Source organism: Festucalex cinctus, chromosome 20 (genome assembly GCF_051991245.1).
Source record: "Festucalex cinctus isolate MCC-2025b chromosome 20, RoL_Fcin_1.0, whole genome shotgun sequence".
Lineage (NCBI taxonomy): Eukaryota > Metazoa > Chordata > Actinopteri > Syngnathiformes > Syngnathidae > Festucalex > Festucalex cinctus.
The window spans coordinates 16,157,541-16,185,023 of NC_135430.1; the positions used below are offsets into that span (position 1 = coordinate 16,157,541).

General features: G+C 38.9%; 2 protein-coding genes across 13 annotated transcripts in view; both read left to right on the forward strand.

Moving 5' to 3' along the window:
* The window catches only part of odad2 (outer dynein arm docking complex subunit 2), a 126,488-nt gene extending 122,646 nt beyond the window's left edge, over positions 1 to 3,842 (forward strand). For all 10 annotated transcript variants that reach the window (XM_077509417.1, XM_077509414.1, XM_077509418.1 and 7 more), the window contains 2 exons: positions 2,543 to 2,677; positions 2,759 to 3,842. In XM_077509417.1, coding sequence (XP_077365543.1) covers positions 2,543 to 2,668 — 126 coding nt within the window. In that variant the 3' untranslated portion in view covers positions 2,669 to 2,677; positions 2,759 to 3,842. The remainder of the gene's footprint in view (positions 1 to 2,542; positions 2,678 to 2,758) is intronic.
* Positions 3,843 to 13,782: 9,940 nt separating this feature from the next.
* mkxa (mohawk homeobox a) overlaps positions 13,783 to 27,483 on the forward strand; it is a 30,018-nt gene continuing 16,317 nt past the window's right edge. For 2 of the 3 annotated variants that reach the window (XM_077509448.1, XM_077509450.1), the window contains exons 1-6: positions 13,783 to 13,987; positions 14,410 to 14,717; positions 15,389 to 15,644; positions 17,832 to 17,991; positions 20,123 to 20,276; positions 24,821 to 25,198. In XM_077509448.1, coding sequence (XP_077365574.1) covers positions 14,495 to 14,717; positions 15,389 to 15,644; positions 17,832 to 17,991; positions 20,123 to 20,276; positions 24,821 to 25,198 — 1,171 coding nt within the window. In that variant the 5' untranslated portion in view covers positions 13,783 to 13,987; positions 14,410 to 14,494. Of the gene's footprint in view, positions 13,988 to 14,406; positions 14,718 to 15,388; positions 15,645 to 17,831; positions 17,992 to 20,122; positions 20,277 to 24,820; positions 25,199 to 27,483 lie in introns of all 3 variants that reach the window. The other variant, XM_077509449.1, reaches the window with a different exon arrangement.

Sequence of the window (27,483 nt, forward strand, 5' to 3'; positions counted from 1 at the left end):
GTGACACCTCCATGTGCGATAGAATATGTGCACCAGAGTGCACAGCCCTCCCAGACCGCCTGAGAGGGAAGGCGGGCGGGCAGTTATATGAAGCGTGTACGCTTCATTTCCCTTTCGTCTCCCGAGGTCAGTGGAGTTCTGTAAAGTGCAAAAACCTCCGAAGAGCGTGATTCCCAATTTCAAACGTAGCGGAAAGTCTTCGCCACAGTCGGGGGAATATCTAACAAGCGGTGTTTTATATTCTACGAGATCCCAGCTGGGAGGGGAAGAGCAAGCTTGGGGCAGCAAAGAGAGACACGCTTATCTTAGCCGAGCCGCGTGCTTCCCGAGAACTTATTTGGCCGCGTCTGAATAACACGCAGTGAAGTTGGCAACATCTCCGCCTCTGGCACTTCTCAGGCATCCTCTCTTTTCACAAAAGAGACTTGTTAGCGAGCTGCATGTTTTCTCCAGCCTGTGGATGTGAGTTTGCTCACCGAGGTGTTTTGGATGCTATTTAAAAATCATATAAAACCAAAGGGCAAATGTTTCGCATAATCCCAACACTGTTCGTGCCTCTGAAATGAAGTGAGCAACATCCATGACTGTTTATATCCACTGTTCTGTATAAAACCCTTTTAATGGCATACGTACCTGGCTTCTTGTTCTTTATCATTGTGTAGTAACTGGTGGGAATGTCCTTTTTGTGCAGAGACGTTAGCATGTCCACATATGTAAACACTATGAGACACAGGTTGGGTTCATTGGTGAACAATTCAAAAACTGTTCCATTTGTGTATTCCCCATCTCTTTTCAGCTTAAGGAAGTATAAGGAAGAATTCCTTTAGTTTTGCTAGATAGCTAGTTGTCCTGGGCTAGAATTGCTCAACAACTTGGCATCGCAAATCATCCAGGTAGGATGCTGACTCCCACTCAGCTCTATATTTACAGATCACTTCAAGAAAAAAAACACACACAAAAACACCGCTGTTTTCTTAAGATTGGACCCAGGGGCAGCTGATACAAGGAAAACAACAGAGGTCCCAGAATTGAACCCTGTGGAACACCATATTCATCCGACCACCGTTTTTTTTTTTTTTTTTTTTTTGCACCACTCCCACTAAACTCAAAAAGACTGAATGAGATATGTTTCATTCAATAGGAAATTAATTATATTAAAGTTAAATCAATTAAAAAAAAAAAAAAAAAAAAAAGTGATCGATCAGTGGCTCGTAAGCTTCACGGACCTGATGAGTCACTTCAATGAAGACAACAAAAAAATGTCTACTAGCACTAACGAATATCGCCACAAAAATGCTATAATAGCCAACCAATAATCAGTTTTTTCTTTGTTTTTTGTTTTTTTAGTGAATGCATGATACATTGATAACAGTGATTCTCATCTGGTGGGTTGGTACTCAAAAGTGGGTTGATGACCCATTTTAGATGGCGCAAGGACTATTAATAAGTTAAATGGCGTTGCATTCAGTTTTTGTTGTTGTTGTGTTTTTTTTGGTACAAAATGGTTTACCAACATGGAACATATTATGTAAGTGGTAAATTGTAAATGGACTGCTTTTTATATAGCACTTTTATCTACACCATATGGTGCCTAAAGCGCTTTACAATTGTTGTGTGCTGAAAGGTTTGTGATCCCAAGGTGCAGACATAATTAAGTCTTTATTATTTGTTCACATTGAGAGGCAGAAACTACGAGAGCGGTACACAGGAACAGTTGAGCAATAATCCGGCAAAACACACACAATTCTCAGACCCTTAAATAGACAGTCAATCAATCTCATTGTTTGTGGCTAGACATGTGATGTACAGAAAGAAAGACAAAACAAAATGGCTGACGTAGCATACATTCAAAGGCTTTTTTTTTTCTTTTTTTTTTTTTTTAAATACAGCAAATGAGTAACTTTGTCACAATCATGTGCCTAACTTTTTTTTTTATCAAGGCTTTTACCTTCAGTGCTTATTTCGGGGATGTATTGTTGTCACTTGAATATCAATGTAAACAACCCTTTAGAAAATAAAGTGTGGCTTGGGAAACCTCAGTGGCTTGCCATCGCGGATTTAGGAATAAATTTAGCTTCATCCATTGCGCCAGAGTATTTATGCTTACATTTACTTTTATTTTGACTCGATCCCTCAGCCAGCCGTAAACGTAATGTCGTGATTTCACTCCAGATAAAACAGGGGGTGGGTGGGGAAGCTCATCTCCCAAAAACACATGGCACTCAGTGGTGGTTTGTATATCTAAATATAGTGAAATTGTTTCTTTTCACATGACACAAAACTGAAGAGTAAGCAAATCCCCGAGCTGTTCGAAAGCTTGAAATGCTGGAAAACGCAGGAGCGTGTCACAGTGCAATCTATAACTTGCTCCATTACGCACGCCGCTAATAGCCAAACAGATATCATCTGAGTGGTGTGGTTCATGCTCAGGTTTGATGTCAAGCCTTTTCCTAGTTGCTGCATACAACATGCAGACAAGTGAGTCTGATGTTTGTCTGTGTTCCTCGTGCCAACTCCCTCTTGTGTTGTGTACTCGTTGCAGCCTCTGATCCACTTCATGGGCTCTGATGATGAGAAGGTTCGCAACGCCGCCGCCGACTGCGTGCGCAACATTCGTCTGCTCTTTCCAGGCCAGGCCCGGGCCAAAAAATCAACACCATGCATCTAATTGAACCAGGTGGCTATAAATAAAATCTTGTGATTAAATCCAAACGCCGGGCTCGTGTTTATTTGCTGTTGTGCTTAATCTTTGTTTCAGATCCGTTACCTCATGACCATGAGGTAATGCGCGTAACGATGACATCATCGAGATAATTGTTGTGCAAACATTTTTACGACCGTTTACTGTGCCCATCTGAAGATTTCAACAATTGGATGCATATACTGTACTTATTGCACTTTTGGGTGTGTGTATTTTTGGGTTTAGAAGAGAAAGCTTGTGAGGAGTAACAAAAATAAACACAGACGGACAGGCCTTGAGACTAGCTCAGTAGGGTCGAAAATATAACTAGAATGCAAACATGTAATTGGCACAAATCTGGGATTTTATTAGTACATTAACGTCGCAGTCAAGCCTGATTCTTCACTCAAAAGCTGCGTCAGACCCCAATGTATACCCTAGCATAAAAAAAGCCTTATGACGTAAATATACGTCATATGTAGTAAGAGTTAATTTAAGTCAATTAAAACTCATAAACAAATTCGTTTTCATTACTCTTGAGCAACCGTTTGTGAACTTCCAAATGTTCAACTTCAGTCAGGTTTATTGCATCACAGCTTCATTCAATTCAGTCAAATTCTGAATTATGACTGGTATTGAATTTCAGAGGCTGCATTTCTTAACTTACTAAATAAATTTAGAAATGTTCTGTTCAACTTACTTAGCAATGGATGTTGTTTATTATGTTGCTTGGATTTCTTGTTTAAAAATGTTTCCCAGAGAAACTGAAATGTCTGTGAAACGTGGTTCTTTCCAGCTGATCTTTTTATCCCCTAGTTTGGTTAACTAGCTCGCCCGCATTGAGTTTGAGTGCAGCGCAACAGAATTTGGCCCATTTTTTTTGCCAGTTCTGCTCTGCCACAGAAGCTACTTTGGCCCTTAACATTTATATTAGCTGTGTGCAAAAATAGTCAAAAAAAAAAAAAAAAAAAGCAGAACTTTGGATCTACATGGCCAAAATCTCCATCACTCTTTGAGGTTTAAACCACTCCCAGCTGTTAGACGGGGTCAAGTGGAGGAGCATGATACATGGTGGGCAGTGCATGAATGAAACAGCTTCCTACCCAAAATACTAGAAACTGGAGGAAGCCAGAAATCATTTAAAAAAAAAATAAAAAATAAAAACCGCTTTAAAAGTTTTGTTTTTTTTTCATTTCAAACCCATTATGATTGTTTTTTTTGTTTTGTTTTTTTGTGTGTGTTTTTTTTAACACTAATGCCTAGTTACATTTTTACCCTGTTCAGCTTCGGATCGGAATCAGTCTGAGAAACATGAAAAATAATAATAGGCAACAGAGGGAGATAGAACGGGAAGCCTGGTGGTTCGCTAATTAGCGCCCCAAGTTTCTTGAGGAAGGGGTGAGGGGAAAATCATATCAAATTAAATCTAACTTTATTTATATAGAACTTTCAGACATAAAAATTAGGGGTGTTGAAAAATTAGTGCATTAATTTTGAGTTAATTTACAGTTCATTTAATGCCACAATTTATTTATTTTTTCCTAACGCATGATTAATGACCGCCCCTTACTTAGACAGCCTATACTTGGGGAATTCTAGTTCCAATGCAGCAGGCATTTCCACGTCAAAATTTAGCAGTAATAAATGTAATAATAATGCTTATATTTGTGGAGATAAGTTGTATTTTGCTTTTTTATTTATTTCATGTTAAAGATTCGATAGCTCTTAATATGAAAACAAAAATGCGCTGAGTTGTCACCAACATCATACAAATGCAATTATGCCATCTAGTGGCAGAAAAATGACTAACATATATATCAACATTATCACACTCGTTTTCTTACAGTAAATCTATTTTAACTCAATTTTATGAATTATGAAATGACTGTTTCAATGACTAAAAGATGCAGCCATATTTCTATAACATTTTTTCCATTTTTATGTGTACAAGTTTGAAAACTTAGGGGGAAAAAATTATTGTACATTTAGAACAGATATCAAATTTGCAGTTAATTGCAAGTTAACTATTGAAGTAATGTGATTAATTACGATAAAAAATTTTAATCGTATGACACCCCTAATAAAAACGCAACTCAAACTGCAATTAAAACATCCAAGGTACAACATAAAAACAAAACGCACCCCCCACAACATCCTCAAGAATGTGCTCGCACATACAACCACAACGTGAAGAACTATGGTTACATTAAAAAGTAGATGGCGGGGCACAGAGAAACCATGTGAGGAAAAATTGATTTGTGAGAATTTAAAAAGAAAACCTCACAGTAAATCATGAAATCTCACTTTTGCCTACTCATTGTGGAGCGCAAGGGAAATGCTGGCAGGATGTAGTAAGATGGTAACATAGCCTGGTCTCCTTCAGGCCTTTTGGTCGTCAAGCCACAGCTGAGAGTATTAGTCGGGCCGCAAACCCTCTTAGAAAAAGAGAAGTGCCACTTTTTCTGGCTCGCTGTCCGACGCTGCGACATTATTCAAGGGAAATTAGAGGTTAGGCCTCCACGCCTCAGCATAGGCAGCAATTACGTCCAGCGTTGGCCTTCCTGGTCACCTTTCAACATCCCATGTTTCTCATTGCTTCGCATGGAAATAGCGGAGGGATATCCCTGCTGATGTTGTCCCGCCCCTTTGTAGGGAAAATGAGAGCCTCAACTGCCATGTCTCGCCATTGGCCTGACTTTCACCTGGGGCTCCAAACAATTTTGGAACTATGAAGGAACTGCTAAGGTCAGCGAGAATTGTTTCTGGCATGATCTTCTGACTAGTCAGAAAAATTAATTGCCAATTAAACTAAATCAATTAATCAAAATGTGGCCTAAGGTGTTGTACGAAATGGAAATGGCGAACATAAGTCAATTAACTCATTTGCTCCCAATAACGTGTAAATAGTTTTTTTTTTAAATGTTTTAAATGTCCCAAAGACGTATTTATACGGGGGTTTTTTTGTTTTGTTTTTTTATGCTAGAACATACAGAAGGCTTTGATGCAGCCTCTCAACTGCAAAGAACGGTTGCAGAAATGGTATTTATTACACAAACGGCCAGCAGGTGGCAGCAGAGCAAAGGAGGTCAACCAGGGCCATCTAGAAAAAAAGCTAAATAGAATTTTAAATAGATTTGTGAAAACTGGTGAAACTTAGCTCTCTTCTAATGCCAATTGCTGCAAAACAGAAACAGATAGAAACTAGATACTTTTTTTTTCCTGATGAAAGAAGAGACTTTAATCTTTCTTTTGATAGGTTCCATGCTTATATAGCAATAGAACACAATATTCTGTGGGCCTTGCAAAATCATTCAAAATTCAGTAAAACAGCCGGGAGCGAACGGGATTGCTTCTGTGAAAATGAATGAGCTAAAAAGGTTTCAGATTGTTGGTCCCAGTGACAACCTTAAGCCCTTTTCACACTGCACTTATCAAATGCACCGTCATCAAACCCAATATGTGGTGAGAGGCGGGGACCGCAGAATGGAGCGGTAATTTAAACTGTAAACCGATCAATTTCACGTTGCCCCTCGACTCCTTCACACTGAGCAAGTGCAGTGTGAAAAGGGGCTTACAGGTGTCAGTGTCATGTAGAATTGAAGTCTAGAGTGGGAACGCTCTCAAGCACCGCCTCCAGGACTTACAACGGTTCTTGCATGGAATCTGTTCAAAATTATGCTCCAAAAGATAAATTTTTACTATATTTAGGTGCCACTTTATCGGATTTAGAAACTGATGCTTCATCCCAGGGTGATGGATGCAGCTATTGTGCCGCATATTATGGGCCTGTAGGTGTGTGGGCGGATCGAGTAAAGCTAATTTTCTTTCGAGGTTACCCACATTTCCCTCGATGCTCTCCAGAAATATTTCATGAAAATAGTGAATAGAGTACAGGTTTTCTCAAAAGATTCGAAACAGCTTTTCAATGCCTGAGAAGCATTTTTTAATATAAGATCACAGCAGTTGGCGGCGGTGTTGTCTTGCTACATTGCCATGAAAAATACGCGTGCGCACAACAGCCCCTCTGAGCCCCGTCCAAGTTGGTGAGCAGCAGAACACAGCTCCTGTTCTCCACCTGTAAATTAGCCTCTCTATCATTGCAGGGCGCTCCGGCGGTGGGAGCGTCTGGTGTCGCGCTCACCCGGTGTTTGTTCAGCGGCCCGCGCATCCGCTTCCTCGCAAATTCTCACGACGCCTAATGAGATCTCCTGCTATCCCCCGTTTTTTTTTTGTTTTTTTTTTATTTTCAATTGACTCTCATGCCACGTATGAATCCTGTCATTCACTTCCATAAAGTGTAAATATCAAGCAAGCTTGACAATAAATAAACATAGGAATGAGTGAGTAAATACCGCAGCATCTGGGTTACATTTCAAGGATACAAACATTTCCATTAAGGCCTCAGTAATGTTTGTTATTATCCGACTAAACATGACAGCTTTGGCCTTTAAAGGGATACTTGACTCACTGAACAATTTTCAGCAGTGAAAAGTTAATATTTTGTCCAGAATGAATTTGATAACTTCATTATTTTTCATGTACAATGAATACCTTTTAAAAAGTAATTTTTCTACTTGCTGTCGACTGATGATGACATCACCTGTGCAACAGCCAATCATTGCTCACCCGTTTTCTGGGTTTGGTCAGTAAACTGAGACATGATTGGTCGTTACTTCCTCAGCACGTGTGATGTCATCATCATTCGACGGCAAGTAGAAAATTTCTTTTTAAAGTATTAATTGTACATGAAAAATAATGAATTTGCCACATTAATTATAGAAAAATTTACTTTTTACTGCTGAACAAGGCTCAATGACTCAAGTAAGCCAAGACATTTTTTTTATACATAAAGAAAATTATTGTAACAGACTATTTGAAACAAAGCTGCCAAAATAAAAAATAAATACATGAATAAAAGAGAAAATAAAAATGTATATAAAAAATATAATTCAAAGATTAAATACAAAAAATAAATCTAAATGGAAATAAAAACAACAAAATATATATATATCACCAAATAAATAAAAGTAAAAATGTGTATTTTTTGTCTTTTAGCATTTATTTGTATTTATTTATTTATTTATTTTATTGTTGTATATTTATTTATTTAGTCATTTATTTATTTTTAATTTTGGCAGTTTTGGTCGTCCTGACAGTACCGCCCTAAAAATGTTGTAACAATGTATGCTAGAAAATACCATTCAGGTCCAAGAAGTCTTAACTGACAAGTACCGTGTGCATAAAGTGGATTCAGATGTTGCCAAAATGTCTAAAAAGGGACACAAGTGGTCCCGCGTCTTGTTTTGTTTACTCAGTAAACATTTCCTTGGCTAGTTTATAAGCGCAATAACGTCTTATTTTATGTCTGTAAATTAAACCTTAACTGCCTTGTTAGTGATTTGCAACATGCCCGTTGATTGCGCTTGAGCTCTGATTGTTATATTAAGCATCAGCTTTTTAGAACGGCCTCGGGTTTTATATGGTTGTCAGCTAACAGATCACATCTTTTCTAATGCACCTGACCATGAAATTGTGAAATTTTAGACGAACCTCTGATTTGACTGTTGCTTGATTGGTCATAAAAGGCCTCACAGCATGTGCATGTCTTCGTATTCTTGTTTACAAACTTGCAGTACCTTAGAGGACTTTGATGAGTTGTGGTGTATTTTTACCTCTGCCAAAAGGTTACGTTCCCAATACTGTTTGTTAGCATACAACCTTGCGATTAGATTTTGGTGACGATTTGACCTTATTTTCACTAGTCACTGTTACAGTCTACTTGCATTGGGGCCTAGTGGTGCAGTGACCAAACATATCCAGCAGGTAGAGAGCTCTACCTACATGAATGTCATAACTTACTAGTTACTCTAGTTATCTTTGTGTTTATTCGCTTTGTGTACCTTTTAAATTGGCGCAAATTAGCAAAGCAATATGGCGTTAATTGTATTTTCATCTGAAGCTGATTTGTGATGTTTCTCCTATGATGAATTTTATGAAATTCAAGTTTACATTTCTTACGTTTTCATTTTGACGTTAATTAATGTACTTGCCTCTGCACAATACATCAAGTCTTTACTCACTGCCAAGTTGCAGTTTTTCCCAACTCACTCAAGTATTCAGAAGACCTGACAAGGAAAAGGTAGGTCGACCAGAGTAAAAGAGGTGATGACATACGAATAGCTGCAATGTTTTCACTTTACCTTTTTACCGTGGGTGATATAAATGACTTTTTAATTTGTTTGAATATGAGTAATTCGTTCTACACATTTTGTTTGACTGAATTAGACTTGGGTTAGTTTTACAAAGAAAACATGGTAAATCACGCAGGCAACCATCAGTCCTGGACATGTGTGTGTTTAGTAGTCATTTGTTGTTGTTTTTTCCATGGGAAGCCATAAATAGAAAGACAACAGGCACGGGAGGGTTAAGAAATGGGTGTTCCGACTTGCAATTATGCCACACTGTAATTTAAAGTACCGATCCCAGCAACTTCTAATGACATTCGGGTTTGACTCTTGATTGCTTTCAGTGCACTTTTTCACTCGCCGATTTGTGTCCCAAATGATTAAAAACCCATCTGAAAAACAGTAATTGGGTCATTTTAAACAACCTGCAAAGTTTCTTCCGCAGTCACTTTTTCCGCCGTGGCGGGCAGACCAACGAACAAATATGTCTGTGGCTTTTAACCAGCAAGTCTGCGTGCTGCAATGTATAATTCCAACTTGGTTTACACAGACTTAAATCCAGAGTAAAAACATCACCTTAATTGAGGGTCACGTTGTGGAACAGAGACGAGATTTTAAAAAATAATTAGGATTGTAATGTCTTGAGGTGGAACGATGTGAACAATGAACATCTTTCATAGCCAGATCTTTGAATGATTGAGTGACTCAGAAACAAGCGCATGCGGAAGACCATCCTATATCTCTCCTGCTCGTACGGGGGAAACGTCTGCACTGTGAACATGGGGAGTTATATTTACCGTATTTTCCGCATTGTAAGGCGCACCTTCAATGAATGACATATTTTCAAACCTTTTTCATATAAAGGCGCTACAGTAGAGGCTGGGGTTACGTTATGCATCCATTAGCTGGTGCTGCGCTAAAGGGAATGTCAACAAAACAGTCAGATAGGTCAGTCAAACTTTATTAATAGATTACAAACCAGCTTTCTTGTGAATGGGAGGAACAATCTGAATGCTTTTTAACTCATTCACTCCCAGCCATTTTCACATTTCGCAATCCCGTTTGCTCCCGGCTGTTTTACTGAATTTTGACTGATTTTGCAAGGCCCACAGAATATTGTCTTCTATTGCTAGAAAAGCATGGAACCTATCAAAAGAAAGATTAAAGTCTCTTCTTTCATCAGGAAAAAGAAAAGTATGTTTCTATCTGTTTCCGTTTTGCAGCAATTAGCATTAGAAGAGAGCTAAGTTTCATCAGTTTTCACAAATCTATTTAAGTAATTGAGCTTTTTTTCTACATGGCCCTGGTTGTTCTCCTTTGTTCTGCTGCCACCTGCTGGCCGTTTGTGTAATAACTACCATTTCTGCAACCGTTCTTTGCAGCTGAGAGGCTGCATCAAAGCCTTCTGTATGCTCTTGCATAAAAAAAAATAAAAAAAAAACGTATAAATACGTCTTTGGGACACTTACATTAAAAAAAACGCATTTACACGTTATTGGGAGCAAATGAGTTAATGTTTACATTGACTGATGAAAACCCACTTCGGCAATGCTTAGTCGGTCAATTTTTCAGTTTTCAGACGGATATTTCGTCAATACTGATGGAATGCCCACCTTTTAGTACTGTTGGTTGCAGCTGAATTCCAGTATCACGTCACACAAATCCTAGCTCAAGTTTGTCTGTGGGAATTTCTGTCCATTCAGACAAGAACCTGTGGGAAGTCGGATCATGAACGAGGGAGACTTGCAGTCAGGTACAATTCTCTGGTTTACAGGTCTGGAACAAACACACAGTCCAACACAGGACTTTTTTGGGGGGGGGGAGAATGTGCCTTCCTTCAAGAAAGGCTCATAAAAAGCCTCAATGAGTTCTCCTCTCTAGGGAAGGTCGTGGCAGGTAACACGAGTTCACGTCAGGTGAGTAGGAAAGCCCAGGAAACTTGAGAAAATAAACCCTCTCTGACCTTAATTAAAGTGATTGCACCACTCGACTACTCCGAAGAGAACATGTTTGCACAAGCTGTTAGTAAAAGTTAACTTCCCCCGTTAAATGAAAATAAGCGCAAATAAACAATAATTACACAGATCCCCAACTCTTCTTATGGGTCCTGCTGCTTAGTCACCTCCTTCGAATCACTACCTTGGATAAACCCCAAAGGAACACACAGCTGAGGACCTCGGAGCTTATGACTCATGAGCACATTACGTGACAGGTTTTTATAATGGAAGTCAATGAGAGGGTTGATCAGATGTAATCAGCAACCGCGCGGTTATAAACAACCAGAATCCACGTTTTTTGGGAATGTTGCAGCGTAGATCGTGTTTGGGGTTGATCCTGATGGAATAATTGTTTCAGGAAAAATGCCAGTCTTGTAGTTGATAGCAGCTTTTGCTGTGGGCAGTTTGTGCAATTAGAGAATAATATCTTGAGTGTTCACTTCAGAAAGGTGTGACGACGAACAAAAACCTCGGGTCCAAGGGGTCACCGTGTTGGTGGCTGATTTTAATCAAGATAAACCCCCTGCTTGTTTTGAATGATATGCCACTCAGGATGGTCACAGTCAAAGGTCAAACAAGTGCATATTTTCATTTCTTTTTAGTGAACTCTTCTAATTTGAGGGATTATTGATCAGACTCGCAACAACAACCCCGTAGATTTCAAAGGCGATCCGATCCGAGATGGAAGGTTAAAGGTGTACTATTCTTTCCTATTTCTCTCACTACTTGTGGTATGTGATAAGCGTTTGTAGTTTGACAGCTGGTCATCATCTGTATGTGCTACAGACATCCACATCCTGTTGTGAGCCCAGTGACACCAGCAAGCACCCAGTCCAGGGTACACCCCGAATGCACACCTTTCAGATTACCAGATTACCGTATTTTTCGGATTATAAATCGCAGTTTTTTTAATAGTTTGGCCGTGGGTGCGACTTATACTCTGGTGCGACTTATGTGTGAAATTAACACATTATTATATCATTTCACGTGTTATTTTCACACTAAACCGCAAGAGGGCGCTCTTGGCCTGCGTTGATAAGTTCAACATTGCCGGTAGAAGAGGACGTCTACCTCCCGAGTTGGGGGAGTTGTTTAAATGTGACACCGAGGATGAAGATTTCATTGGATTTAGTGATTTGGAGTGAAACTGATAGTTTTTAAACTTGTTAGCATGTTCTTTATGCTAGAGATATGAATAACTCTTAGTGATGGGAACATAATTCACCCACGGAACGTTGGGACGAAGGGAAAGTTCCGGGTGGGAAGGTTTTGTTATGTGGAAAAGGGGAGTTAGCCTGTTAGCTTCTAGCTGAGTGGGGAGTTGCTGTTAAGACCTCAGAAGCTGATGTCAATAAAACGCCAGCCTTTGGCTCCATGCTTCAACACTCCGCCTCCGACTTCCGTCACTGCTCGCTACAAACTCTTAATATGTTACGTCGTTACTGACATCACCAGGCATGTCAGTCATGTAACGTTATTATACCGTACACTTATTCAGCCTGTTGTTCTCTTTTATTTTTATTTTAAATTGCCTTTCAAGATGACATGTATGTTTTTGGTGTTGGATTTTACCAAATAAATTTCCCCAAAAAATGCGACTTATACTCCAGTGCGACTTGTGTTTTTTCCTTCTTAATGATGCATTTTTTTGGCTGGTTCGATTTACAATCCGGAGCGACGTATAATCCGAAAAGTACCCATTTTTTTTCTTCAAAGATGGTGAAGCCATGACCCGCCCTCCTCTACCTCTAATTGGCTGGTTACTCTGTTTTCATTGGTTAGATTGGTTAACGTTAGGCATGAGAACTGATGAGCCAATCAGAGGCAGAGTAGGGCGGCGCCGCCGGTTAGACAAGGTTAAGACATCGCTAACAATTTTTAGTAAGCAGTACATAAACGCATATATTTGGAAAAATACAATTTTGATTCTTGATAGATGGGTGATTTTAGTATTCTCATCATGACAGTCATTTAGATATGTACATCAACGTTATAAATAACAGCAGCATGGGTTGTGTTTGGTTTGATTCTGGTGGAATAATTCACTTTGACGGAGGAAAAAAACAAAACAGGATTTCAGCATAGTTTTGGCTTCAGATGGCTTCTCTGATTACACTAAATCATTGTATTGCGTTTTACACTCAGATGGACATTTTTCGGACGATTTTCCTGTGCTGTCATCACGTCTTTAATCGACTAATGAATACAATCCACCCATCCATTTTCTGCACCACTTATCCTGCGTAAGATCGCGGGGAGCTGGAGATGATCCCAGTGATTTTATGCTTGAACACCATGTTGAAGCGGTGCGAAGAGTTTTGGAACACCTCCCTGGTTCCAGACGTGTTCCAATGAGGAAGAAATGTCTTGAGACTGGGTCATACGCGCTTGCTTTTGAATTTTATACTGCCTTTGATCATCAGGGCTGCGACTGACCTCGAGCCTCAACTTGACTTTTGTCAAGCTGTGGAGTTCACCCAGGACTGGTCACCAGCACTGTTGGGAAAGTAAAGTGATTCAAAATTAATATTTTTCCAGTAATAACTCAAAATTTGCAGTAATGAGTTACACTGCTCATTACTAATGAGTAGTGCATCTCATTGCCATGCTGTCGATTGGCTTTTGTTTTTTTTGTTTTTGCTTTTGTCAGAGTTCTAGTTTTGAGTGGGTTTTGTTTGAGTTTGTCATGTTCCGTCAAGTTTCTGTTGTAATCTGTTATGTTCTGCTTTCCTTGTGTGTCTCCCATTGTCTCGTCAAGTATTGTCCTGCCCACCTGTGTTTGTTGACTTCCTCGTGTGTGAACCTATCAGAACCCTCTTTGCCACTTTTGTCTTGCCCAGCTGTGTCTCGTTGTGTCAATTAGTATGTGTGTATTTAATCTCTTGTTTCCCCTCTGTCTGTGTCGATTCATTGTTGTTTTCCTCCCGTCATGCTGCCAGTTCTGTTCCACGCCTTGTCTCGTTTTACCTTGTGGGACTTTGTTTTGGTTTCTTAGTTTATAGCTCCTTTTTGCCTCCTCGTTTTTGTTTCTTAAACTTTTTTTTTTTTTTTTTTGACCGCATTCTTTGCCTCTCTTCCATTTGGGTCCACCACCACACCCCTGATGTCATTACTTCAAATTTTGAGTAATAATGTTATTTACTTCTTTTTTTTTTGCAAAAGTAATAGTTACATTTTCATTCTGACCTGATATGGAAATTATTATTGTATTTATTTATGTATTTATTTATTTTTTGGAAACAATTTGTAGGCTACTTGTCTTTTTTTTTTTTTTTTTTTTTTTTTTAAATCGTTAGTTGGTTATTTTCAGTTCAAGTGACATCTTTTGTGTCCTAAACCTACGATAAGAAACTTTTTTTCCTGTTATGCTTTATTACACTAATGTGTAAAAATCTTATAAGATTGAGAGAATCATATAATTTACCCGAATTGAAAAACAAAATTTCAGACAAAGCAACTAATATCGTCTTAGTGAAAAATTATTTCAATCAGATGAAAATGGTCACGGTTAACTTTTTTTTTTTTTTTTTTTTTTTTTTTTTTGCAGCGACGCGCGGTGCCTCGCCCCCGCCCCCTCGAAGCCTTCCCCGCCCGCCGACCCTGCCCATGAACCGGCCTAAGCCATCCCCAGTATGTTCGCAGGCTCGGCTTGTGTGCGAGGAAACATGAGCAGGGTGATATATTCAGAGTCCCGGGCTGAGCGGCGCAGGTCGCCGGATAAAGCTGCAGAGGAGCCGGAGCTCCGCGAGTTTGGCCACGAGACCTGCACAGGGGAACATGTGAGCGGGGAATGGGCCGGACGAGACGGGATTACTGCTCGACACCGCCGACTGACTCAGGAGGAGCCCGGGACAGGTAAGCAAAGCACGCGAAGGTTCTTTGAACGCTTCAAATTTGGCATGCAGCGAAACTTGGAATTGACACCTGAGTGGAATTATTTACATTGATAAACAATATAGGACATGATGCACTTGAGAACTGAACTAATTACGTATTTCCAGGACAGTTCCGTTTACATTGAATGTTTACGTTAAATGTTCTATATCAGTCTATTTGATTGCACTCATGCACATTAGTTGCACATTTCTTCCTGAGTGTGACAAGTGCAATAAATGCAAATACTCTGCAACCTGCAGTGCTGATTGTGATGCATTCAAAATGCGCAGTTCAATTAATTCACTTTACTGTACATGAACATAAAGCATTTAATAAAAAATATAATAGCCTACTTGGGCCATACACTAGTTAATTGTAGACTGTATTGTTGTTGTTTTAAATCTGAATGAAAAACATGTTGAATGATAGCTTTAAGTATTTAAAAAAAAAAAAAAAAAAAGTTCAATACTGGTTTGTGGCGCTTGAATCAAAACATCAAAAATTGTCTGATTTCCTGACGTACGTGAACCTGACAATAAAAACAAACTTTAAATGGCTGTGAAATAACACAGCAAATGATGCGGCGAATGTTATAACGCATTTTTAATAAGCACTGGTTTAATTTGTACAAATCCATTTGTCCTTCCCAGGAGCGACGCTTGCGCACTGTGACGCACCCGAGGCGATATTTTCATTTTTGCGCAACTCGGGGACTATCTGGCCGAAGATGAACGCCATCGTGTTTAACAAGCTGAGCGGCCAAGTTCTGTTCGAGGAGAAGGCCAACGAGGTGGAGATGAGCAGCAGAAATTACTTGGAGGTCATGGACGGACGTCAACATCCGGACCTTCTGTCCGGCAACCAGACCATCATGGACAACCAGGCCATCAGACACAGACGGAACGGGTGAGTCGATTACTTGCACTTATTTCAACCAGAATTGTGACAAGATGACTTGATATATCCGCAGTAAAGCATATCTTATTAATTAGTGATTTTTTTTTCCTGGTGGTGTCATAACTAGGTCAGCCTTATTCAGTAGCTGCCTCCTACTTTTTCTCCATCTGCTTCCAATAAATACATTTGCCCTTCAACTTTCTGTGTGGTCTAGTTCATCACACAAGGACCATGTGTTAGTTTTCCAAGTATTTTTATTTATTTTTGTGACAAGGAGCAGGTGGAAGAAAAGATTATTTATCATATATATTTATTTTATTTTATTTTTTTATTATTATTTTTAATTGAGCAAATAAGAGAAGGTTCAGGATGATGACCTTAAATGGAAACCTTCTATGTGCTTGTCAGGTGTCTCTTTAAATGTAGATCGATGCAATGTTGAGAAGAGGGAGTAAAATGTACTTTTAAGATGTTCATTCCAATCTAGATTACAAGGAAAATATTTGGAGAACGCCAACCCCAGGCTGAGGTTAGACTAAAATGTTACATGTGCAACGCGCAAGCTCTTTAAGGTGATAAGGGAAGGACCCAGAGCACTGCACTATACTGACATCTACAGGTTTGGGGAATCTGAATATTCTGTATGGCGCAGGTGCTTTGCTTGGAACAGACATTGTTGAATGGAAAATTATCATTTTTTTTATAGTATTTTTTTATTTTATTTTTTTTGTGGTGCTCAACTTCAATTCCAGGATTGGATGAGAAAATTGCCATCACATCGTGAGGCTTACTTTGCATGTCACAACTGATAATGACATACTCGGTCCACCTGGAAGCTGTGAAACATGACTTCATAAATAAAAATTCCACTGAAAAAGTCTTTGGACCACATTTTACATCAAGCTGAAGTGTTAAACGGAGTTTGACGTTTGAGATAAATGCCACTTGGAAAACTAATCTGGCTTCAAGAGCTGTCTGATGTCTTCTGCTTTTTAATGGGAAAGACAATAGACAATTAAAATGACATATATAATTACAGGTGGACAGATATGTTCTTTTTTTTTTTTTTTTTTTTTTTTCCCCCTAGGGCTGATACCAATACCATTAGTAGTAGTCAACGACCGATATTAGGAATCCATAGTCACTATTTTTTCTTATTTATTTATTTTTCTGCTGGCGTCAGGTCTAAACCTCATGAATCACAATTTGGCAAATTTAATATTTTTCCAAAAATTTAAATTTTTGGCTCGTAGGTCAGTACACTGGTCTTTTTTTTTTTTTTTTCTTTTTTTTTGTGACCAATTAAGTGTTGAAAACGGCTAGCTGTCGATGATGCAATGTTAATGACTGAACAAACATCCTGTTTTTGGAGTTACCTTAAAAGTGATAATTTAGAAGCTACAAGGTTTTGGCCTGACGCCAACTATATATAAATATTTTTTTTTTAAATCTAAGAAAAAGATCAGGGAGCTCCCACGGTCACCAGCATGTCTTCAAAACTTAAATGAAAACATAAAATAAGTAAAAAGTGTCCTATTGTTTTCTACAGTGAATGAAGTTTTCCAAAATGTCCAAATATCTGAAATATTAATATTTTCACTTGTTTTTTAATTTCAAACAAAACGTGCAGAGTTTTTTGAGTGCCAACAGCACGTCATATAAAATTAAGTGATTTTTTTTTTTTATATGAATAGTTTCCTGTAGTTAAAACCATTTTAAATTGATCTGTTATCGACCTTAATATTCTTTTTTTTTTTTTTTTTTTTTTTTAAAGGCCGATATTTGTCAAAATGCTGAATATCGGCGCCGATAATCAGTCTATCCTTACATAAAATTTAATTTAAATGTGTACGCTATCACCAGACACTTTTCGACACAATTCTGATGTGTTCTTTATTAATTTAACTATGTTTATTATTGTGGGTAGTGTACTTTAGAAAATTCTGCTTAAAAGCTAAGTACAATAAAAAAAAAATCGCTTTTTAGTATGATGAAGTGCACTTTGACACCACTGTAAACTATAATCTGAAAAAAATAATAAATAAATGTGTAAATGAATATTTTTTTGGCAGGCAGTGTCAATCAAAAGAGAGCATTTGTTTCTGCTTCGACTCTGGTTGTGGAACTGCAAAGATGTCGATGTAACTTGTATGAACAACATACTGGACTGTAAAATTCAACGCGTGTCCCCATCAGGGGTCGTCCCGGCGGCAGCAAAGTGCGACACAAGCGTCAGGCCCTGCAGGACATGGCGCGGCCGCTCAAGCAGTGGCTGTACAAGCACCGGGACAACCCGTACCCCACCAAGACCGAGAAGATCCTGCTGGCTCTGGGTTCGCAGATGACCCTGGTGCAGGTGGGTGACCTTCAGTCTTCGGTCAAGCGCACGTGCGAGCGCGCCGCGCTGCGTGTGTGTCTAATCAGCTCTGGGGGAAAAAAAAAAAAAAAGCTGGACGTGAACTTGAGTTTTGGAACTGACAGGCCGTGAGGAGAACATGTTTTTACAACTTGAGCTGTTTATTTTATAACACTCGCGCACCCGTGGATATTATTCCGGACTTCTTCCAATTTTTCTGTTCACACTCAAGCTTAGCGGTTCGGTATATCAGTACGCTAGATCCAGCAGATGGCAGTATTTGTTTTGCATGTTGTATTTTATATTTAATGCAGAGTATGTCATAAATGTGTATCGTATGCTAGTTTGAGAACAGCAGTTTTCCGTTTAATTTCTTTAGCGTGCGACAAATACTGCATAGCAACAAGTGGGTTGTAAATGTACTTGCTAAAAATCTTTAGCTACTGACTTGCTGAATTAGGCATGTCTTTGTTGTTTCGTAACATATGTTGCACATAAGACAGTAATTTATAATAATATATAATCATAATTTATAATAAGAAATTAGTCATGTAATTTTCCTTGTAGACTAGCTTCTTACATTTTTGATGGAAAATTAGTGATGATTAAAATGAATTGATAATTAGATGGATGGATATTATTTGGGATGAGTGAGTCCCGGTATCCGGTATTGGTATCGGGCCGATACTTGTATCTCCTGTGGCCGTTTTATTGATCAAGAACTAGAAGAATGAAATACATTTTAAAAACGCCATTAATTTCATGCAATTTCAAGGATTTTTTATGTTTTGAGGAAATTGTATTAATCAAAAGTACTACTGGTATCAGTACTTGGTATCGATACTGGAGACTACTCAACCCTTTTTTTTTTTCTTTTTTTTTTTTTTTTTTTTGCTGATCAGTGATCGAGTATTGGGGAGGGGGGAGAACAATCACCGATTCGATCAGAAGATGGAGCAATATATTGATTTTAAAAACTTTAATACTTAAAAAAATATTTTAAAAATAACAATGTCTTATTTCATAGAACAAATTAAGACATGACAGCTGATTGCCAATTTTGCATAAAATGCAAAATGTTGTCTGATCCCGATCCAGGTGATCAGATTGGTGTAACGTCTACTAATTATTATCATTATTAGCTGTTGCGCCCCCTACTTGCCTTACATTGCATCATCCTACTGACCATTAAGAAGAAAGTAAATGTGGCTCTCATATAATATAAAAAAAAAAAAATACAACATCTGTTGCAGAATATTCACTTTAGCTGTGAATCTCGGTCTGGTTCTCGTTTCTGATGGCCTAATGGAGGTGTTTGTTTTGGTAAAGATGCTTTTTAAAGTGCGGAGGAATGCTTCACGTTGGACGATGGGATGCTTTTAACACTCAACAAAAATATCACCATTATTGAGAGCAAAATGACTCAAAGGCAAATTTTGCAAATTGTCTATTTATTGTTTCTCAAATATGTTTGTTTTTCAAAAGAGCACATTTTGATGTCATCGACTTTGATTAGTCCAGATGAGATCGTTTTGGAAAAAAAAAAAAAACCTGTTTGAAGAGGTACATGTGCTTGCGGTTTACGGTTAAACATTCCCGATTGGACCTCAAACGCTTTTGGACGAAGCAATGTGTGATGTCTTAGTTAATAAGAAACACAATACTTCCATCACAAATAAGTACTTCAGCATAAGGCCTGCGTCCCTGCCCCTTCATAAAACACTTGAAGTCAATTGAGTGTGAGCAGTTATTCTAGTATAACATCTAATAGTCTTCTTTCCCAGTAAAAGGAAGAACAAGCTCAAGTGTCCTTTTTTTTTTTTTTTTTTTTTTTTTTATTGCAACTTGAGGTCAGCGTTGGAACTATGCGTTATTGAAAGGAGGCCAAGCGAATCCAGAATAAAGATAGACGACGTCCATCTAAGTCAACATTGATCAATAAGAGATGATTTTTATTGGCGGTCCAGCATGTGGAGGGTGTTAGGTGCAGAAAATATGAGACGAAACTGTCTGGAATTCCTTTTAGTAACTGGCCTGTTTGAACAGACGTTTTTATGAAAGTCTTTTTTTTGCGTCGAGTCAAAACAGTAACGGTTGTATTTCCGGACTCTCCTTTTCATTCGTCTGTCAGGTGTCCAACTGGTTCGCCAATGCCAGGAGGAGGCTGAAGAACACGGTGAGGCAGCCCGACCTGAGCTGGGCGCTCAGGATCAAGCTGTATAACAAGTACGTTCAAGGAAACGCGGAGAGGCTGAGCGTCAGCAGCGATGACAGCTGCTCGGACGGTACGACCGCACGTCACTCTTTAACGCTACACTCCAAATGTATCGGTCGTGTTGTAAATCACAACGGGGCATGAAGTTGTTTACTGGAATTTGACTGATTTTGCAAAGCCAAACAGAATATTGTGTTATATTGCTACAAAAAAAACACATGGAACCTACCAAAGTATTATTTTTTCTGTTTCCGTTTTGCAGCAATTAGCACTAGCATATAGCTAAGTTTCCTCATTATTCACAAATCTGTTTAAAACAGTGGGGAAAAGAGCCTTTTACAACATGGCCCTGGTTGATCTCTTATACTCTGCTGCCACCTGCTGGCCGTTTTTTTTTTGTAATAACTACCATTGCTTCAAGCATTCTCTTCAGTTCAGAGGCTGCATCAAAGCCTTCTGTGTGCTCTAGCATTAAAAAACAAAAAACAAAAAAACGTACAAGTACGTCATTGGGAGCATGGTAATTAAAATAGAACGTATTCATACGTTATTGGGAGCAAATGAGTTAATATTCTGGTTAAGCTCAAAATTCATGCGTGCGTGCGTGTGAATTCGTGTAAATTTGTACTCATTAATTAACCTAAAACCTAATAAAAATCCCATTACCCTTCACCTTAACCGGATACTTCAGTCTCATACATACGATGGCCACTGCCCATATAAGGAGATCCTGTAGTAGGATTAAGATTAGAAAATGAGTATCCCAGGGGTCTTATCCATGGTTTTAGAAATGCAAAATTCGGGTTTTGAGAGGGTTACACAGACTTAAATCAATTTACTTGTCAAACTACTGGCAAGCACCAAAAGCACAATGTATTTTTTTTATGGTAATTTGCAACCTTTTTTATTGCTTGTAGTCAAATTACAGCTTGTGTGACACTGCTTCCTTTCTGAGGAACATTTTATTCAAATTCAATAAACTCTTGGAAGTTGAACAAGCAGTTCCAGGAGACCGATCAACATTTAATTTTGTTTGGATCTTGAAACTGGTGCTTGGCCTACATTTTAGCTAGTCGGTTAGCTTGTCCACCTTTTAATAATTTTTCTTCCACCTCGTTCCACATTCCAAAGGGTGAAAGGAAAATTCAAATTCTACAAATGACTGCTGATTGACGATCAAACTTTTTAAGTTCAGTGTGTCCTTTGAAATTTTCGAGTCCCAAATTAAAGGAAATACTTAACTTATTTTGCCCATTGTAGCAATAAAAAGTGAATATTTTGTCTAGAATTAATTTGATACTTTCATTGTTTTGCAACTTGCTGTCGACTGAAAATGACATCACAAGGGCTCAGGTAACCAATCACAGCTCAGCTGTTTTCTAGCTTTGGTCATGTGACATTCACAAGCTGAGCTGCGATTGGTTACTGAGCCTTTGTGATGTCATTTTTAGTCGACAGCAAGTTGCCAAATGTGATTTTAAAGGTATTAATTGTACATGAAAAATAATGAAAGTATCAAATGAATTATAGACAAAATATTCATGTTTGACTGCCAAAAATGGCTAAATGAGTAAAGTATCGCTTTAAGCTAGCCTGCCTGTGTACTAGATACCCAAGTGTGCTGTCTCTTTCCTCTGATAGTATAATCTAGCTTTCAGAACATGCTAATAGAACACAGAAAGCTGTTCTGAACACAGTATATACCATATATTGTATGATATGGCAAGTGTGTGACCTAGCTTAGAGCCACTGAGGCTAGCGGGCTGTAACACGCTGTTATTAAAACACCCTGCTGAGCCAACATCTGTCCCAAAGTCTGCAATTGTGAATGACTAACTTTCTCTCAGCTATGTACTTAACTGCAAACACACGCTGCTTCCCGAGGTAAGAACTGCCTCTTGCTAGCCACTGACAGGACAGAAAACATTACGCGGGGAATAAATCCATAAACAAAAAACATACAGCGTATACTCGGCATAGTGAGAGATTGAACGGAGAGGAAGAGCGCTGCGGTGTGAGTAATCTTTAATTACGTCCTTTGAGAGGCCGAGGTCGAGCGTGCGGCGGCGAAGGAATGTGCGCATGTTGTTTGCATTGTGTCCGCCGCATGCCATTGTACCACCAGTGGCTCGCTCTATCTCCCGGACTCTTCCCCCTGTCACATTATGGTTATGAAGCTTTCCGCAAGCCTTATCCCACATTTGACCCATACTCCGAGAAGGCCCACCATTATTTTTAAAGTCTATGCTTTTGCTCCAGGGACTATTTATATGAGTACATGTGACCCCGCTGACCTGTTGACCATTCTTCTTGATGAAGTTGTATCGTAGCTACTCTTGCGCACCCAAAGAAAATGTTTGAGATGTTTGGATGTTTATTTAGAGAGGTGCCAGACTTGGATGTCGGCCATGAAGATCAACACGGTTTGGATGGTTTTTAGAATAGAAAGTGGATTTTAACTCTTTGACTGCCAAACGTTATCCAAAAGACCCCAACGGTGCCAGCCGATTTAGAGCATTTTCAATCATCTTTCAAAGCAAACAGAATATTGTGCGGTATGATGACATAAATGTGGTGGATACTATATGAAAGATTGGATTCCATTCTTTCATGAGAAAAAAAAAAAAGTGTTTCTACCTTATTCCGTTCTTTAGTAATCATTTGAAATTAGGTCATTGGAGTGACAAAAGCGAAAATACAAAAATATTAAGAGAAAATATTTTTTTTTGCACAACAGTGACTTTGACACTAATATTTTTTGTTTAGTGACAAGGCAGGGCAGCACAAGACGTTGCGCTGCTCATTGAGAGAATAAAACGTAATAAACGTAAATTAACGTTTTTGGCAGCATTCATTAGGATTTTAGAATACGTCATTAAACGTTTTTGGTGGTCAAAGAGTTAAGAATCTTTGCTCAGACTGCGAACATACAGCGAGTACCTTTTATGAGCTGTAATTATAATTTGGCCTAGACTAAATCCAACCTGCCCAAACTACAAAACGACCCAGATTGGAGCGTTTGATTTCCCTCTTGATATCTGATTTTCCAGAACATTGTTTTTTTTTTTTAAATCTACTTCCCCTGCTTCTTTCATCAGGGGCCTCATTTAATTTGATTACCTTAGCAGTGCCACGGATAGTGCTGTAAGCTTTCTGCAGACGGAAATAGAGGGGCAATGTGCTTGAAATGAATCGGAAACAATCTCCCATCCATTATGGCTTGCTCTCACATTTCTCAGCTGCTTTATTCTCTTGAGTGGGATGCCAACGGAAATTAAACATTCGTTCATTTTTATTGAGCTTTTCATCATTTTTTTAGCACTAGACAAGTGCGCATAAACAGACTGCCTTTAACCATTAAAATGACTAGTAATTAAAATTTAAAATAACATACTAGTCACGTTCATGGCATCACAAAGTGTCATTAATTTTATTTATTTTTTTAAACCACACATTATGGTAATAATTACCAGTGATTTCATCAAGCTGAGACAAACATAATACTGCAGTTTTTTAACTGACACCAGGGTGGTATTAATCCAACAATTGACTCACATTCTGTATTGAACTTGTTTGACTTTGCTGCTAAAGTTTTTACATTTGCATTTGTTCATGTAGATTAATCCATATTGTGATAATGAGCAGTTACAAATGTACGATAAACATGCTTTATGTTTGAGTGAAATTCAGAAGGAGACTAAAGACAAAAACAAACTCTCCCTAAATAAATATATATATATATATATATATATATATATATATATATGAGCTGTCAAACGATTACATTTTTAATTCAGATTAATCACATCTTAGAATTTTGATTAATAACTATTCATCACTTAAATAAAAAGGCTTATCAACTTTTTTTTGCCCACGCCAAATTTGAAAAGCACCTGTTATGTGTCAATTCTGTTTTTAATATTTAATATTATTAGGGCGTCTTCAACATTTCTTGATCCACTGCCCGCTCTCATCCTCCTCTTTTGTTCTAATACATTAATTTCTTGCATAATTTCAAATAAAATAAAATGAAAAAAACTAGCAATATTTTGACTAGGACAAATATTCTGAATATCATACGCAAACATGTAATAAATTTAAAATTACTTTCCATTTGAAGACATTACAACATTAAATGTCGAAAAAATTAACACAACAGGTGCTCTCTAAATTTGGCGGGCAAAAAATGTTGATTAAAAAAGCATTTTTAACCAAGCGATTAATCTTAATCAAAATTCTAAGATGTGATTAATCTGATTAAAACGTTTTATATAATTTTTTTTTTTGCCCTGTGCATTACAGCATCATACTACAGAATTATTCTTTTTCCCTTACAGTGACCAAAATATTAGAAACTGCTCGCAGTCATCGTGCAATTTTACACCACTGTGACCACAACTACAATAAAAATATTTTAGAATAGATCTTGTTGTATTTCACCAATGTTGAATATTTTGTTCAATAAAACAAAGGTAGACTTGTCAATATATCGTACTAATATCTAGATTTTTATTGAGCAATAGAGGACATATTGTATATAGCACAATTACATGTCCTAACCATGTTTTGAAGATTGCTAAGTGTCTTTCTTGGCATCATTTGTCAATGTATTAGATGGCGACAACCCTCAAAGGACCCAGAACGGCGCCGTGGAGCTCACCAAGCCCATGTACCAGAGCGTGATTAAGAAGGAAGGCTCCGCCATGATGGGCATGGGCATGGGCATGGCCATGGGGATGGGGATGGGAGCGGGCCTCCGCTCGGCCAGCGAGGCGGCCTCGCTGGCGGACGACTACGTGTCGCCGCCCAAATACAAGAGCAGCCTGCTGCACCGCTATCTCAACGACTCGCTGCGCCACGTCATGGTGGCCAACGCCGTCATGGACGCTCGCAAGCGGAACCACTCGGGCTCCTTCAGCTCCAACGAGTACGACGACGAGCTGCTCTCGCCGACCTCCTCGGAGGCCGAGGCCAACTTTGTTTATCGCGCTGGTAAGGAGCCACGTTTCTTGCTTGCATTCCTTCTTCATCTTTCACTCTTTGTCCCCGCCTTCCGCACACTTTTGTTTGACTTTCTGCAGCTGCGATGTTATTCCTCCGCCGGTTAATCACACTCACATCCCATCTGCCTTGTTATATTTGATACGCCGCTTGTGTCGAGGAATGCGATTTTCTTAATGCAGTTATGAGTCCCAGTGGCGCACATGTTCACACATTGGAGCGCACACGCTCACAGCAGACAAGGAATTCCCTCCAGCCAGCTTCCTCTGACCAGGCTCGAACAAGCCAGACACAACAAGGCTGTATGGAACATGTTCTCCCCTAAGACTACTGTTTGGCCTGCTTTTCATCCTCTCCGCAAGGCCCTGTGGAGAAAGTAGGCAAACACACTTAGTTTCCTTGGAACTTCACAGGCAGCATTATTTCGAAAATGGTGCTAACCTAAATCAGTCAAAGAAAAGCTGACCAGATTTTCAGAATTAAAAACCAGGACACTACAATTGCGTTGAAAATCAAATCCATCCATCCATTTTCTGAACCGCTTACTCCTCACAAGGGTCGTGGGGGTGCTGGAGCCTATCCCAGCTGGCTTCAGCTCCTGAACTGGTTGCCAGCCAATCGCAGGGCACACAGAGACAAACAACCATCCACACCTAGGGACAATTCGGAACACGTCTTTGGAATGTGGGAGGAGACCGGAGTACCCGGAGAAGACCCATGCAGGCACGGGGAAAGCATGCAAACTCCACCCAGGAAGGCCGAAGCCTGGACTCGATCTTGTGTCCTCAGCCCTGGGAGGCGGACATGCTAACCACTCATGCATCGTGCCGCCCTGAAAATCAAATATAAAATAAGTTATACCAAATTTGGTAACACTTTATCATAACTACCCGTTATAACTAGTTAATAGACCATTAGTAAACTGTTAATTAATGAGTTATTAATGACTCATTAAATGTTTGTTAACTGTTTGTTAAGGTTTTAAAATGATGTCTATAAATAGTAAAAATGTCATTATTAAACTGTTAGTTATTGCGCTCTAAATGACTTGTTAACTGTATATTAATTATTCATAACTATTTTATAAATTAGTAATACATCGTTAACAAGCTATTAGCAAATTACTTACTAATGACTTAAGTATTACTTCATAGTTTGTATAGGTTATTGGGACGTTATTATAATGTTGCCACTATTCCTCATTTATTACATGTTAGTAAATGTGGAGTAGTTGCAACTTTAGAATAAACGTCCCAATAACATAGAGTAATAACTAATATTTAAAGGAAGGCTCCTTTAATTTTACATGTATGGCTTGATTGGCAGTAAATAGTTAGTATAGCTACGAAACATGCATAAGAGCTGAAGAATACACTCCTATATTGATTTATTTAACTTTTTTCAACATAGAAGTACTTCCGTGTTGCAACGCCCCCAAATGGTGACGTCACTAGTGTGTATACTCGCTTGGGGAACAGTAGTTCACGCAGACATAACAACGAGGAAGACACAAACGTCAGTTATGCCTTACTGTATTGCAAAATTTTGCAAGGCGTCGGCAAGGAAAAACCCGCGAGACCCCCCCCCCCCCCCCCCCCCCAAAAAAAAAAAAAAAAAAAAAAAAAAAAAAAAAAGCTACTTGAGTAGACAATGGTTTGTTTGCTAAGTGCTGTCAACCTCCCGAAGGACAAGCAGGCGTGTGCGCAGCGAACATTTCAGGCATGAGGACTTCGAATATATGTTAAAATTTGAGATGGGGTACGCCACACGCCTAATACTAAAGCCCAACGCAGTACCGAGTATCTTTAAAGAACCAGACGTGGGAAATAATCAAGCCGATGGAGGAGCCGCAACTGCTAGCAACACGGAGCCTTCACTCTCACAACAGTCGGCACACATCGAGGTCTTACTACGGCCACTGAAAGATCTCGGAGAAGCGAAGCAAATTTAAAGCGAAAGGTAGGCATGTTTCGGGGGTGGGGGGGCATTGGTTATTATACTGCACGGACTGTTTTATTTCATAATTCATTTGAAGGTGGCCAACGCAGGGGCACGTCGGCACGTTACCGTAATGCACAGTATTAACAATCGTTGGGGCGGCTGGCTTGACTTCGTCTTTTCGAGTGGCGGCTGGCCTGACCGCATCGGGACGCTACGCAAAAAAGAAAAAAAAAAACAGCTAGGGGAGGTTGGGTGCTGTAACGACGATACATTTAATTTTACTATTTTTTCTTTTTCCTGAAATATTTCGTCAGTTCCACACGTTTTGCATTGCT